This window comes from Canis lupus, chromosome 8 (assembly GCF_048164855.1).
Source record: "Canis lupus baileyi chromosome 8, mCanLup2.hap1, whole genome shotgun sequence".
NCBI lineage: Eukaryota > Metazoa > Chordata > Mammalia > Carnivora > Canidae > Canis > Canis lupus.
Genome location: NC_132845.1, coordinates 23,338,540 through 23,352,507, shown reverse-complemented (window position 1 = coordinate 23,352,507; position 13,968 = coordinate 23,338,540). Strand labels below are relative to the sequence as shown.

Sequence of the window (13,968 nt, the reverse complement as noted above, 5' to 3'; positions counted from 1 at the left end):
CGACTTGGGAGCTCCGGAGCCCTGGGGCGCACAGGTGGCCTGACCTCGTCACGGCTGGAAATCACACTTGTCTGGCGCTGAAGCTGCCGAACTTCAGTCCGTGCGCGGGAGCAGCCGCGCGGCACTTCCGCCCGCCGCCCCAGCTCCTCCCGGCGCCGGCAAGCCCCGCCCCCGGGCCCGCCCCGCCCCGCCCCGCCCCGCCCCGCCCGGGGTGCGTCTCCGCGGCGCCCGTACTTCTTGAACTTTGACCGCGGCTGAGGGTGGTGCGCATGCGCCCTGTCTCCGCATGGCGAGCGTCCTTCTTCTGGCGGCGGCGGGAGCTGCGGGGGCCGCGCTGCTGGCGCTGCGGCTGTGGGTTGTGCTCCGTAGTCGCGCCCCCGGGCCGCGTCAGTCTCTCAGTCTCTTGGTGGTGGCTGGGTCCGGTAAGTATTGGGGCGTGACCGTCGAGCCTGGGTCGCTCACTACAAACCCCAGAGTACACCGCGGCGCTCTCCTCTAGTCTCTTTAGCCGTTTTCGGAGCGTTGCCTGCTGGGATTTGTAGTCCCCCCCCCCCCCTCCGTATTACCGGACCCGGTCCGCGCGGCCGGTGCAAAAGGCTGGTTTGCAGACGCGGCGCAGGCATCTTTTAATGACAAATGAGTGACTTACGCTGGTCTGTAATTAAGCTTCCACGTGGCCTGTATCCTTCTGACTAATCATCATTGAGCAGAAAGGACGCAGAAGCCTCATGACGCTAACGTGCAATCTTCCGGAGTAAAAAATTGCTGCTTTGCATTATTAATCGAGGCATTTTGTCTTTAGTTTAGGGATCACCAATACTACATGGTAAGTGAGGGAAAGTGAACTGTCACATTTATGAAATACACAAATCCATGAGGATAGAGACAACATAGAAAATACACATTTCAGAATATGGTGTCAGACTGTGAACAACAAGCTGCTGTGTCAGGAAATACAATTTAAGAGTATTTAGATTTAACAATTTAATTTTACCAACTCGGCAGGCCCTCACAATTTTAAATGGGGCAAGTTCTGACAGAGACAGATAAATTGTGTGCATTTAGAGATGCTAGGAGACTGTATCCACTTAGAATAGTGTTTATAGTATGAGCAAGTGTTCTAAACTTATGTTCAAGTATAATTCATTATTTTCATTCACTTAACGTATATTGAGCTACAGGAGAGGCCAGGCCCTATAGGCTAAGCTCTGGAGACAGCAAAGCCGACTACTGCTACTACTTGTCACAGAGTGGAGACCAGGTACTGAAGCCATGTGAAAGGTACAAGGATATCACAGCGAATGACATGGAGGTCGTGGAAAAACTATCAGAAAACAACGAAAATAGAAAACAAAACAAAACAGGTATTCAGCTATAACCTGGGGAGTACAGACTGCTATGGAAGTCTCCTGGAAGGGCACCATTTTCTCTGAACCTGCAAAGTGCTGTCTAAACTGGGACTTGAAAGATGACCAGGAAGCAACCAAGGAAGAGGGTCAACCAAAGAAAGTGGGACCTGGGGCTCTGAGGACTGGGAGGGTGTGAAGAGAAGTTGATAGGGCTTGGAGTGGTCAGAGGTGCGAGGGCACTGTTGCTTGGAGTTCCATAGGGAGCCCTAAGCCCAGTCCAGATCCCAAAGGGCGCTGTAAACCATCCTCTCTAAAGCTATCAGCACCACTCCACTGCTTCACATCACCTAGGGGTTAGGACCCTATGCTCTAGCTTAACGTAATCCTGGAATTGAATCACATCTCTGCCCCTTACTAACTTGATCTTGGGCAAATTAGTTAACCCCACTGAGCTTCCTGTTCCCACCTTAAAAAATATGAGATGAGGGCAGCCTGGGTGGCTCAGCGATTTAGGGTTTGGTGCCTGCTCTTGGCCCTGGGCATGATCCAGGAGACCCGTATTGAGTCCCATGTCAGGCTCCCTGCATGGAGCCTGCTTCTCCCTCTGCCTGTGTCTCATGAATAAATAAATAAAATCTTTAAAAAAATATATGAGATGAAAGGAGGTGATGAGAGATTAAATGTGGTGGTATTAAAAGTGTATAGCAAATGCTTGACATATAATAAGCATTTAATAAATGGTGACTGTTGTTAATCCTGGTAGCAAAGGGGCTTTTAAAATACTTTTGAGTGGAGAGTGACCCAGTTAAATCTAAGCTTTTACAAAGATCATTCAGCTTGCATTGTCACAATGTTTTGACAAAGACTGAGGTAGGGAGACTTCTGGTTTGCAAGTGGGAGGTGAACGAAGGAAAGGCTCAAGAATGATGTCCAGGTTTCTGTCTTGAACGAATGGATGAATGGATGTTGGAGCCATTCACTTGACAGTATTAGATTTGGTGGACTGGGAACCAAAATTAAAATTGAGAATTAGTCTGGCAAGTGGTGCCTTTGTCATTCACACCATTCAAGGTAGGGGGAGGTCAAGGACCTCAAAGAATCATCCAAGTCAAAGAAAGACTTGTGATCAGACAAATAATAGTTCATGCCCAGAATTTTGGAGGAGTCAGGAACGCATTTTCAGTATTTACCTTTGAATACCAAAAAAAGTCTAGTCTTTTAGATTTCCATAAAATATTATTAATCAACCACATATATTCAAAGAATATCAATAAAAATAACAAATTTTCTTTGAAATCCTGTATGATTTCCTTAGGCAGATTTTAGATTTCATACCAAATGCTCATCTACCTGTGCATTCAATAATAGGAGTGCCTACTATTTTCAAGCCACTGGAGATCAGCAGTAACAAAATGAACAGAAGTCCCTGCCATCATCGTGCTTACCTTCCAGTGGAACAAGGGTTAGAGGAGACAAAAACAAAAGAAATAAATAGACTGTATATTAAATTAAATGGTGATAAATACTATGAGGTAAGGAAAGGAGGTTGCATTTTAGACGGAAGTGTAAGGGAAAGCCTCAGGGAGATGACAGCTATCAAACACAAGGAGGCCAGAGCTGCTGGAGTAGACATAAGCCAGGCCCATGAGGATAAAAAGTAAGGGGTCAAATTACGAGATGCCTCTTATTGAATGTGAGAATGGAATCCCCTGGAGGGTTTTGAGCAGAGGTAAATAATTTGATCAACTCTCCCTAAAGGATCACACTGGATACTGTATTGAGGATAGACTGATACCTTGAATAGACAGGTGGAGCTAGGAGAGCAGACCAGGAAATTGTGGTCATAGTTGATGTGAGGATGATGTGGCCTGGTGCAGGGTAGTAGCCAAGGAGATGATGAGAAGGGATTGGATTCTGAATGTATTTTAAGATAGGGTAGACCTGAGAAGATTTTGTTCCCAAAGAATATATCTTAATAAATAAAAGAGTAAAATGGAAGATAAAGCCCATCATTTTAATGACTTTATTCAATGGCAAGGTTAAATCTTCAAAGAATGTATTCAGTAAATGTTTCCTTTTAAAAAAAGAAAAGACGAGACGACTGGGTGGCTCTGAGCATCTGCCTTTGGCTCAGAGCATGATCCCAGGGTCCTGGGATCGAGTCCACATCCAGCTCCCTGCATGGACCCTGCTTCTCCCTCTGCCTGTGTCTCTGCCTCTCTGTGTGTTTCTCATGAATAAATAAATAAAATCTTTAAAAAAAATAAAATAAAAAAAGAAAAGACTGTTAAAGCAGGTATAATGAAGTTTTAATTGCAATGGAAAATGGGAGTGTTATCCCTTTTATCCTTAATTGGTCCAGCTGTGAAAACAAGTACCTGCTTTGCAAACTACATTTTCTCAAGGCTAAAAACAAAAATACTAAAATGAATGTAAATCAGATGGTGTAAATTACATGCCCCAGACAAGAAGATGAGTGACAAATTATAAAGTATGGTTCTGATTCCTCCTCACTACATAATATATGCCAGTTTTATTTCTATATCTAATTCCTTCTGGAACCTAAAGAGCAATCCTTCCCTTTCTTCTAAAAGAAAATACGTGTGGAGAAACCAGACACTTAATTTGTTTGATTATCCTTCTAGATGTTCACTACTGAAAGCACTTCCATACAACAGTAACAGTGGGGGAGAGTTTAGCAGATGGGGGAAACAGTGTGACCAGAGGCAAGGAGGAGGTAACAAATAAAAACACAGAGAAAGTTAAGGACATCAACTTGGCTGAGGCTGAGATATTGTGAAGTGAAACAAAATAGGTATAATAGGGCTTATTGAGAAAGAGTTTGATTGCTTTGCTTAAATGCTATATAGTTAATGCGAGAGGTTGATGTTCTTTTGGGGTTTTTTTTCCCCATGAAGGAAACCTCAGTGTATACAACTTTTAAATTCATGATTTTGAAATTAAAGTATTAAAATTTTGGAGATCATACAGTTTCAAAAACTGAACAGGTGTTTGGTGAAGCAAGTGAATATTTGACCTGTAGGGTGCTGAGACCTCTCTTTGGAGCGGGGGTTACAGCGATAAATGGAAGTCTTCCCTAGGAAGCCCCAAGCCCTGTGGGTCAGTGCTCATGCCTCCCTGACGTCACATCTCAGCACAGAAACCCTCAGTGACCATCTTGACATTTTCCAGCCTACTTTCCTGATCTCTATTCCCTTATCCTTCTTTGCAGTATTCCCACCATTCCTTGAACACACATCTCAGCTCTTGCCATCTCATGTCCTAATAATCCTGCTTCTACCTAGGGGCGCCCTGCTCCTATTTGTCCATTAGTTTCACCTTTCAAGTCCTCTCAGCCTTTACCAGGCATCTTCCTTCCTCTTAAAGATTGTTTTGTTGTAACCATTTGCTCGCCTCCCCTCTGCCCCCATTTATATTTTGCATGCTGTCTTGTATCACTCTTTCTTTGTCTGTGTGTGCCTTTCCCTTCTTCTACCAGGCTTCTTGATAACAGGAGTTGTGTCTTTTACTTCTTTGTGCCTTCCTTAGCACCTACTGCTAGTGCCAATTTTATTTTTATATAGTTATTATCTTCTTCCCCCATATAAAAGTAGTATTTATACAAGGGCATAGATTAGTGTTTCCAAATGTTCCTTTCGTAAATACGTAAAACATAACATTAGTATAACATAGTCAAATAAATATGTCCATTGGGGGTTTCTCTTTTTTTTAAGGTTTTATTTAAATCCCAGTTAGTTAACACCGCGTACTATTAGTTTCAGGTGTACAATGGAGTGATTGAACACTTCCATACAACACCCAGTGCTCATCATAAGTGCCCTCCTTAATCCCCATCACCTATATCACCCACCCACCCCCACCCCTCTGGTAACCACAGTGTGGGTTTCTTAATCTTAAACCTTCCAATATTTTTTCCAGGTGGGCACACCACTGAGATCCTGCGGCTGCTTGAGAAGCTATCCAATGCTTACTCTCCTAGACATTATATCATTGCTGATACTGATGAAATGAGTGCCCATAAAATAAATTCTTTTGAACTAGACCGAGCTGACAGAGACCCCAATACCATGGTAAGTGATCATTTCTATTTCTAAGAAAGTTAAAAGTTGAATATTGGGTTGAATTTATCTCTGGAAACAATCTTGTGGCACCACAGTTCCCTGCCCACCCAGTGCAGTCAAGTGTTTATTGCTGATGAAATACATTTACTCTGCTACTAAAAGATAAGAATTTCTTTAAAATACATCTTCAAGGGGTGCCTGGGTGGCTCATTTGGTTAAGCCTTCAGCTCAGGTCATGATCCCAGGGTCCTGGGATTAAGCCTCATGTTGGGCTCTCTGTTCAGTGGGGAGCCTGCTTCTCTCCCTCTCCCTCTGCAGCTCCCCTTGATTGTGCTTGCTCTCTCGCTCCCTCTCTGTCAAATAAATAAATAAAGTCTTTAAAAAAAAGAAAATACATCTTTAAGTGGTAGCTTAATCTCTTATATTCTTTTAAATAGAGGAAATTGTTTTTTCAGTTAATTCCCACTGGGAAAATTTTAACTTACATAAAGCATATAGTGCATCTGCTTTCTGGCTCTTCACTAAAATTCTTCATCAATATATTACATTTCTTTTTTTTTTTTTTTTTAAAGATTTTATTTATTCATGAGAGACAGAGAGAGAGAGAGAGAGAGGCAGAGACACAGGCAGAGGGAGAAGCAGGATCCATGCAGGAAGCCCGATTATCCCAGGACCCCAGGGTTAGTGTCCTGAGCCAAAGGCAGATGCTCAACCACTGAGCCACCGAGGCGTCCCAATATATTGCATTTCTTGATGATGTATCTATGACAGTAGTAGTCATAGATATATCAAATCGTATTTGTACCTGCCTTTAAAATTACTTCTGTTTCTGGTTGCTCACTTCAGTTTAGCATTTTTGTCAGAATTAGGGGTAAAAGAACAAAAGTGAAACTACTTCTTTATGAAGGAAGAAAACTCAAACTGTTCCTCGCATTGTTTGTCTCCATCCTTCCCTCCCTTTGATACCTGCCCAGCCATGACGCAGCAACAAGGTAGTTCAAGGGTGGAAGGCAGCTTAGGCTACTCGAAGTGTTTCTCTGTGCTTTTTGGACTTGGGGACCCAGAAGATGGAGACAGTCTTTCTTTGGGGGCAAACCCTATAAACTAAAATTTGAGAGCTGCTGGCAGGCATGTTTTCACCTGGTGAGTAAAGATAAACTACAGTTGGAGGAAAGAATGAGGTTAATACACAGGAAGAATAAAATGAGCAAACAGGTGGTAAGTTCTGCCCTCAGTAACCCCAGGGGTCCAGTTGCATCTGTGTGGGAAAATGGGGATCCAGCAATATCACCCATCTCCCCCTGCCCCTCATTTCTGCTCTCACCTCCTCACCCCATACCACTGCCAGGCTCTTCTAAAGCCTCTTTCAGTTGAGTTTTGGTCAGTCATAAACAGGATCCCTAAAGCACCGTTAAAATGTATTCTTGGAAATTCCATGTCAAACAAGAATCTGCCTGCTGTTATTCAGCCATAACAAGGTGCTGTGGTCTGTTTCTTCTATGTGGAGGATGAGCCAAGTGCTTTATTTCTGTTTTAGGAATCGATACTGTATCTGTTTCTTATGGCCTCTATAACAAAGTACCACAGATGGGGCGCGGGTCGGGGGGGTGGGGGGTTGGCTAGGCCAAGTTCCTGCTGGAGGCCCTCAGGGGAGAGTTCCTCCTTGCTTCTTCCTAGCCTCTGAGGGTTGCCAGCACTCCTTGGCATTCCTTGGCTTGTGGCAGCGTCATTGGAATCTCTGCCTCCATGTTCATGGGGCTATTTCTGTGTCTCTGTTTTCACATTCCCTTCTGATTAAGACATCAGCCATTGGATATAGGACCCAGCCCCATTCTGTATGACCTCACCTTAACTTGATTCCATCTACAGGACCTTTTTCCAAATAAGGTCACATTGACAGGTTCCAGATAGATAGGAATTTTGGGGGAACGCTGTTCATCTCTGTGTGCTAGTAATTGATCCTTTTAATAATGTGCGGGACAGGGGCACCTGTGTGGCTCAGTGATTGAGAGTCTGCCTTTGGCCCAGGGCGTGATACCAGGGTCCTGGGATCGAGTCCCACATCAGGCTCCTTGCAGGAATCCTGCTTCTCCTTCTGCCTGTGTCTCTGCCTATCTCTGCATCTCTCATAAATAAATAAATTTTAAAAAAATAATAATAATGTGTGAGACAGATAATACTATTCTTATTTTATGAATGAGAAAATTGAGACCCAGAGGTATAAGGTTCTGCCTAATATGTGACACTTACCTAAATGTGTCTTCTCTAAAACTTTTTCTGTATAGACCACTCTGCTTTTTTTGTGTATTCTTTTCTAATCCAAAAAGCTAAGTGAGAAAAGAATGCTTTGGGGATTATTCACAGCATCAGAGTCTAAAAATGTCATTGAATCACTTATCTTAGTGTATCAGAAATGATGGAGAATTGTAGAATACAATGGTGATTTTTTACACAAGTGGAATATAGTATTATAATTTAGCACTGATAAAGACTAGTTAAAATATAAAAGTCAAGTAATTACAGAATTGTTATTGTTCTCAACATAAGGAACAGGTATTTTTCTAGCCAGTTATTAGCATATATATTATTATCTTCTTTTTGGAGTTGGATCCAATCAGAGGCTCCAATTTTAATTTAGCATACATGTTGAGTATTTCCCCCCTGGTCCATCAGCATATGTATTACTTGCTGAATTTCATGGTCTAATGAAACATTTGGAAGATTGCTTTATACAGGAAGTGTTTGAGGGTTTTTTTTTTGAGTGGGGGTTGGGGGGGGAGTGGGGGGGGAGCAGAGGAAGAAAGAGGCTGAGCATGGAGCCTGACACAGGGCTCAATCTCACAACTCTGAGATCATGACCTGACTGAGCCAAAATCAAGAGCTGAACGCTTATCTGACTGAGCCACCCAGGCACCACTATAGAAATATTGTTACAGACGCTTTAGAGCCCTGTAAGTTGGGTATCTTTCACTTTATTTTATTTTTTAATTGAAGTCTAGCTGACACACACTGTTACAGTAGTTTCAGGTGTACAACATAGTGATATGACAACTCTATGTATTATGCTGTGCTCACCACAAGTGTAGCTCCCATCTGACACCATACAGCACTATTACAGTACCACTGACTATTCCCTATGCTGTAACTTTTTATTCCTGTGGCTTACACATTCCATAACTGGAAGCCTGTACTTCCCACTCCCCTTCATCCATTTTGCCCATTCCCTTACCCTCTCTCCTCTGGCAGCCACCAGTTTATTCCATTCTAATGGGCCTGATTCTACTTTATTTGTTTCTTTTGCTTTTTAGATTCCATTATAAGTGAAATCATATGGTCTTTGTCTTTCTCTGTCTGACATATTTTACCTAACTTAATACCGTCTAGATCCATACGAGGTTTGGGTCACCTTAATACAAAAGCCAAAGATTTTGAATTTTTAAAGTGCCATTATTTTGTCTCACTATCAAAGTGGTACCACCAGTGTAGGACTAAGCAATTTTGTTGGACTACCTTCTTCCACTGCTGGGGCAATGCAACCCTTTTTAGAGAAAAAATAATATCTCATTCCTAAGAGAGTCTCTACTCATGAATTCAAAGCTGGGAAGAGGCGAGCCATTGAGGGTTGTAGCTTAAACATGCCTGTTATCCTTTCTGCTGGCTACACCATATGCCACACGTCGGGGAGAGGCCAAGTGGAGAGACCTTCCTACTGAGCTTTACTCAAAGGAAGAATCCACTTATTTTCTCTTTTTTCACTACAGCTTAGGGGACTTGTGCCTGCAGCCTCCTAGACAGCTATCTATTATTCCATCCTTGGAGCTCACAAGACTGGGGAGAAGGAGTTTTGCTGAAGAAATCAGTAGTAGTCAATATATTTGCTGGCAGAGCCCTTATTAGCCGAGAAGATTGAACAATGTAGATCTACACGGTCTAGTACAGTAGCTACCAGCACTGGCTCAGCACTACTTATTGAATACTTTTTTTCACTGATCTGCAATGCTACCCACTGTTAAATCAAGTTTCTATGTATGTAAAGATCTGTGTGTGAGCTTTCTTCTTTGTTGACTGGTTTGTCTATTCCTACTATCAGCTCCCATAGTCTTACTCTGCAGAAGTGTCTTAGCGGTTCTTTCTTTTTCACATGGGTTTTTTAGTTAGGTTTGACAAATTCACAAAGAAACATGTTAAAATTTTTATTTGAATTGAGTTAATCAATGCATCAATTTGAGGAGAACTTAAATCTATATGATGATATCTTTCTATCCAGGGACATCATCTATCTCTGCATTATTTAGGTTTCCTTTAATGCTTTTCAATAAAATTTCTAATTTTCTTCATAAAAGACTTGCATATTTTTTATTCTTATATACTTTGCATATTATTTATTCTTATGTACCTTATTTTATTATCGTTGTCAGTGATTCACCTTTTAATGTGATTTACAGTGTTACAGCGTATAAAAATATATTCGATTTGAGTATAGTGATCTTTTAAGAACCACCTTGCTGCACTCTAATTTCAGTAATTTAGACACTTTTGTGTTATCATCTACAAAGATATCATCTGCAAATACTAACAATTAGTGATTCTTTCTAATCTTTATACTTTTTATTTCTTTTTCTCATTTTGTTGTTAGACTTCCATAATAGTAACTAATATAAGCAGTGTAGTAGTCATCCTTACAGTCTTTCTGATTTTATTTTATTTTATTTTTAAAGATTTTATTTATTTATTCATGAGAGACAGAGAGAGAGAGAGAGAGAGAGAGAGAGAGGCAGAGACACAGGCAGAGGGCGAAGCAGGCTCCAAGCAGGGAGCCCAAAGTGGGACTCGATCCCACGCCTCCAGGATCACGCCCTGGGCGGAAGGCGGCACTAAACTGCTGAGCCACCAGGGCTGCCCAGTCTTTCTGATTTTAAAAATTTGCCAAGAGTTTAATTTTAAACCATATTTGGTGGTTGATTTTTATCGAACGTCTTTTCTTTATCACAGATGATCATACTATTTTTCCCATTTTATCTGTTTTCATGGGCAGTTATGTGGTATGAACTAATTTGAAGTCAAAAACTTAAGATATTAAGTCCTCCTAAAAAACAAGGCTTTTAGAATTTTTTAACTGTAAGCACCTCTTCCCATCTTACATATTATTATTTAATGTTTTGGTTCTACCTTATTTTTATACCACCCAAATTACTTAATTACTATTATTGTTTTATACAGTGCTTATTTAGATTTACTCTTGCTTTTTCCTTCCTTTTGGAGCCATTTTCTTTCAGAGTGTATCTTTTATTCTTCCATGGAAGGTCTATAAGTGATTTATTCTTTCCATGTTTTTTTCAGCCTGAGAATATGTTTTGGTTTTGACCTTCCTTTAATTGCATTCTGCATTTAGAATTCTAGGTTGAATTTTTTTCCCTTCATAAATACGTATTTAGCATTCATTTATTTAACAAATACTTGTTGAATACTTTCTGAATATTAGTGATACAGTAGTGAATAAAACATGCAAGAATCTTTCCCCACATTCCAATGGAGAGACAATAAACAAGATAATCAAGTAAAATGTATAATATGTTAGTGTTAAATGCTAAGGAAAATAATAAAGCAGGGGAAGGGAATATAGAATATTGGGGGATTAAAGGGAGGTTGCAGTTTTAGGCGAAGTGGCATTTGAACAAAGACCTGATGGGGAAGGGATGATCAAAAGCCACCTGGGAAAGAGAATTCTTGGAGTGGAAACAATAACTGCAAAGAAGACCCTGAGATGGGGTCATGCCTGGCATATTTGCAAAATAACAAGGAGATCTGGGCAGCCTGGGTGGCTCAGTGGTTTAGTGCCGCCTCCAGCCCAGGGCGTGATCCTGGAGACCTGGGATCGAGGCCCACTTTGGGCTCCCTGAATGGAGCCTGCTTCTCTCTCTGCCTGTGTCTCTGCCTGTGTCTCTCTGTGTCTCATGAGTGAATAAATAAAATCCTAAAAACAACAACAACAAGGAGATCAAATTGGCCAAAGCAAAGTAATCGAGGAAGAGCTGAATAGATTGTGAGCCCATAGAAGTCAGGGTGAGGATGTTGAGATCAGATTTCTTTAAGACCTCGTGATCCATTTTTAGTCTTAGAAGTTTTTTCCCCCCATGTGTGAAATGGGGAACCACTGGGAAATTTTAGATAGAGGAGTGATGTGATTTTTTTTTCTTTTTCTTTAATTGAAGTATGTTGACATATGATGTTACATTAGTTTCAGGTCTACAACATAGCAATGTGATGAGTTTATATGTTATGCTATGCTCATCCGAAGTGTAACTCTCATCTCTCACCATAATAATGCAATTATAATACCCTTGACTATATTCCCTATTTTGTACCTTTTATTCCTGTGAGTTATTCATTCTATACCTGAAAGCCTGTGCCCCCATTCACCCATTTTGCCCATCCTCCCAGCTGCCTTCTCTCTGGCAACCATTAGTTTGTTCTCTGTGTTTATGGGTCTATTTCTGCTTTTTGTTTGTTCATTTGTTTTATTCTTTTTTAAAATATTTATTTATTCATGAGAGACATACACACACAGAGAGAGAGAGAGAGCGAGAGAGAGAGAGAGGCAGAGATACAGGCAGAGGGAGAAGCAGGCTCCATGCAGGGAGCCCAATGTGGGACTCGATCCCGGAACTCCAGGATCACGCCCTGGGCTGAAGGCAGCGCCTAAACCGCCGAGCCACCTGGGCTGCCCCATTTGTTTTATTCTTTAGATTCCACATGTAAGTGAAATTGTATGGTATTTGTCTTTCTTATTTCACTTAACATAATACTCCCTAGGTCCATCCATTTATCACTAATGGTAAGATTTCATCCTTTTTTTTATGGTTACGATCCCATTGTGCATGTATACTGTATCATTTTTATCCATTCATCTGTCAGTGGCCACTGGGTTGCTTCCATATCTTGGCTACTTTAAATAATGCTGCAGTAAACATGGGGTGCATATATCTTTTCAAATTAGTGTTTTTGTTTTCTTTGGATAAATAACCCTATAGTGGAATAATTGGATCATACGGTATGGTATTTCTATTTTTAGTATTTTGAGGAATCGTCATATGGTTTTTCACAGTGGCTACAGCAGTTTGCATTCCCACTAACAGTGCACAAGAGTTTTCTCCACATCTTTATCAACTCTTTGTTATTTCTTATCTTTTTGATTCAAGCCATTCTGACAGTGGTAAGGAGATAGCTTATTCTGGCTCTGATTTGCATTTCCCTAATGTTGAGCATCCTTTCGTGTCTGTTGACCATCTCCATGTCTTCTTTGGAAAATATCTATTCAGGTTCTCTGTCCATTTTTAATCAGATTATTTGGGGTTTTGGTGTTGAGTTGTATAGTTCTTTATATTTGGGGATATTAACTCTTCATTGAATATACCATTTGCAAATATCTTCTCCCATTTAGTAGGTCACCTTTTGTTGAGGATTTCCTTTGCTGTGCAAAAGCTTATTATTTTGATGTAATCCCAATGGTTGATTTTTGCCTTTGTTTCCCTTGGTTTAGGAAGCGTATCTAGAAAAATTTTTCCTTAGCCAGTATCCAAGAAATTACTGCCTGTGTTTTATTCTAGAAGTGTTATGGTTTCATGTCTCGCGTATAGGTCTCTTTTTTTTTAAGATTTTATTTATTTATTCATGAAAGACACAAAGAGAGAAAGGCAGAGATGTAGGCAGAGGGAGAAGCAGACTCCAGGCAGGAAGCCTGATGTGGGACTTGATCCTGAGACCACAGGACCATGCGCTGAGCCAGGGGCAGGTGCTCAACCATTGAGCCACCCAGGCGTCCCACATATAGGTCTTTAATTCATTTTGAGTTTATTTTTATGTGTGGTGTTAGAAAATGGTCCAGTCTCATTTTTTTGCATATAGCTGTTGAATTTTTCCAGCACCATTTATTGAAAAGACATCTTTTCTTCATTGTAAATTCTTGCCTCCTTTGTCATAGATTAACTGACCATTTTAGCATCGGTTTATTTCTGGGCTCTCTATTCTGTTGCATTGATCAATGAGTCTCTTTTTGTGCCAGTACTATACTTTTTTTATACTTTTATTACAACTTTGTAATAAATTTTCAAATCTGGAATTGTGATGCCTCCAGCTTTATTCTTCTTTCTCAAGATCATTTTGTCTATTTGTCTATATGATCATGATATGTCTTTCTATTTGTTTGTGTTGTCTTCAATTTCTTTCATCAGTGTTTTAAAGTTTTCAGAGATCATGTCTTTAATCTCCTTGATTAAGTTTATTCCTGGGAATTTTATTACTTTTGGTGCAGTTGTAAATGGAATTGTTTTCTTAAGTTCTCTTTCTGCTTACTTTGTTAAGTGCATAGAAATGAAACTGATTTCTGTGTATTTTATATCCTGAAATTTTACTGAATTCATTTATTCTAATAATTTTTTGGTGGAGTCTGTAAAGTTTCCTATGTATATAGCATCATGCCATCTGCAAATAGTGACAGCTTAACTTCTTTCTTACCAATTTTGATGCCTTTTATTTCT

The 13,968-nt window shown here is 40.6% G+C and overlaps 2 protein-coding genes across 16 annotated transcripts in view; one reads left to right on the top strand and one right to left on the bottom strand.

The window, feature by feature from the left end:
- TLCD4 (TLC domain containing 4) overlaps positions 1 to 183 on the bottom strand; it is a 103,659-nt gene extending 103,476 nt beyond the window's left edge. For all 3 annotated transcript variants that reach the window (XM_072834622.1, XM_072834626.1, XM_072834631.1), the window contains exon 1: positions 45 to 183. The gene's annotated coding sequence lies outside the window, so the exon portion shown is untranslated. The remainder of the gene's footprint in view (positions 1 to 44) is intronic.
- ALG14 (ALG14 UDP-N-acetylglucosaminyltransferase subunit) overlaps positions 1 to 13,968 on the top strand; it is a 213,360-nt gene that overhangs the window by 90,178 nt on the left and 109,214 nt on the right. For 4 of the 13 annotated variants that reach the window (XR_012035119.1, XR_012035118.1, XM_072834612.1 and 1 more), the window contains exons 1-3: positions 216 to 422; positions 1,182 to 1,364; positions 5,289 to 5,440. Coding sequence is in view for 9 of the 13 variants with exons in the window: in XM_072834612.1 (XP_072690713.1) it covers positions 287 to 422; positions 1,182 to 1,364; positions 5,289 to 5,440 (471 nt within the window). In the remaining 4 variants the exon portion in view is untranslated. Of the gene's footprint in view, positions 1 to 208; positions 423 to 562; positions 681 to 1,175; positions 1,365 to 5,288; positions 5,441 to 13,968 lie in introns of those variants that run through there. The other 9 variants (XR_012035121.1, XR_012035120.1, XM_072834607.1 and 6 more) reach the window with 8 other exon arrangements.